The sequence below is a fragment of the Sinocyclocheilus grahami genome, unplaced genomic scaffold (assembly GCF_001515645.1).
Source record: "Sinocyclocheilus grahami isolate Dianchi unplaced genomic scaffold, SAMN03320097.WGS_v1.1 scaffold2423.1, whole genome shotgun sequence".
Classification (NCBI taxonomy): domain Eukaryota; kingdom Metazoa; phylum Chordata; class Actinopteri; order Cypriniformes; family Cyprinidae; genus Sinocyclocheilus; species Sinocyclocheilus grahami.
In genome coordinates this window covers 51740-52980 of record NW_015507602.1, presented here as the reverse complement: position 1 = coordinate 52980, position 1241 = coordinate 51740, and the positions used below count along the sequence as shown (strand labels likewise).

At 42.1% G+C, this 1241-nt stretch overlaps 1 protein-coding gene across 1 annotated transcript in view; it reads left to right on the top strand.

The window, feature by feature from the left end:
- Window positions 1-433: 433 nt before the first annotated feature.
- Window positions 434-1241, top strand: part of LOC107574976 (serine/threonine-protein kinase 32C-like) — a gene marked incomplete at its 5' end in the record, with an annotated part of 15672 nt that continues 14864 nt past the window's right edge. Inside the window, one exon of the mRNA XM_016261394.1 lies at window positions 434-607. Within this exon, the coding sequence (XP_016116880.1) occupies window positions 434-607 (174 nt within the window). The remainder of the gene's footprint in view (window positions 608-1241) is intronic.

Genomic DNA, 1241 nt, shown 5'->3' with positions numbered 1-1241 from the left:
TCTGAGGCTGGGACTCTAAACAGTGTTCAGTGCTCGTCTCTGCAGCCAAACACAGAACAGTTAGCATGCTTCGCTCAAACTTTCATCATGGCATTAGAGCTGCTACACCGCTGTCGCTTGCGAAAACACAATAACGGCGCCGTGGGTGTAAATTTACAGATTAAGGGGCGGTAATATTATAATGAGATTCCTTTGCCACGTCACCAAGCGAGCGAAATCAGACGCGCTGGTTTTCTCAGACGCTTGCAGAAACAGGCTTCCCAAAACAAAGTTACTGGGTTCATCTTTTTCACGTTTGCTTGGTTGGTAGATGCACCCGGGACCTGATTATAGCACTTACAACCTGGAAAAGTCAGATTTCCATGATATGTCACCTTTAATGTGAGCTGTGTGATGTTTGTTGTGACCTCTGACCTGTGACCCTGTGCTCCAGGTACTCGTTCCAGGACGAGGAGGACATGTTCATGGTGGTGGATCTGCTGTTAGGAGGAGATCTGCGCTATCATCTGCAGCAGAACGTGCAGTTCACCGAGGATGCTGTAAAACTCTACCTGTGCGAGATGACGCTGGCGCTCGACTACCTGCAGAGCCAGCACATCATACACAGGTGTGTGTGAGCATTATCAACATCAGCAACACTCTAGCACGTGTGTTTCACTCGGTATAACTCTATAATAACACACACTCGACTCACAGAGCAACACATTTGAGCAGCGAGTGTGTTTGCTTTCCTTCACTATAGACTTTAGCCAGTATACATGCATATTTAATTTAGACATGAATGGAAATGAGCTTTTACTTTTAAATTCATGCATTTGGCAGATGTTTTTATCCAGAGCAACTTTGCAAAATGCATTCAAGCGATACAACTTTTCAGTTCATGCATTCCATGGAAATCAAACCGTTTGCATATCAGTATGATTTTAGTTCATTTGTCTTTTTTTACATTTTATACATTACTATTTATATATTGTATTATATTTTTATTTTTGTATTATTATTATTAGTGTAGACTTCCTCAATGGTGAAATTATTATTAATCAGTAGTCTTTATAATTCACTTTATACTAAAACAATAGAAGTAGTGTGTGTGTGTGTGTGTGTGTGTGTGTGTGTGAGTGAGTGAGTGAGTGAGAGTGTGTGTGTGAGTGTGTGAGTGAGTGTGTGTGTGAGTGTGTGAGTGAGTGAGTGAGTGAGTGAGTGTGTGTGTGTGTGAGTGAGTGAGTGAGTGAGTGTGTGTG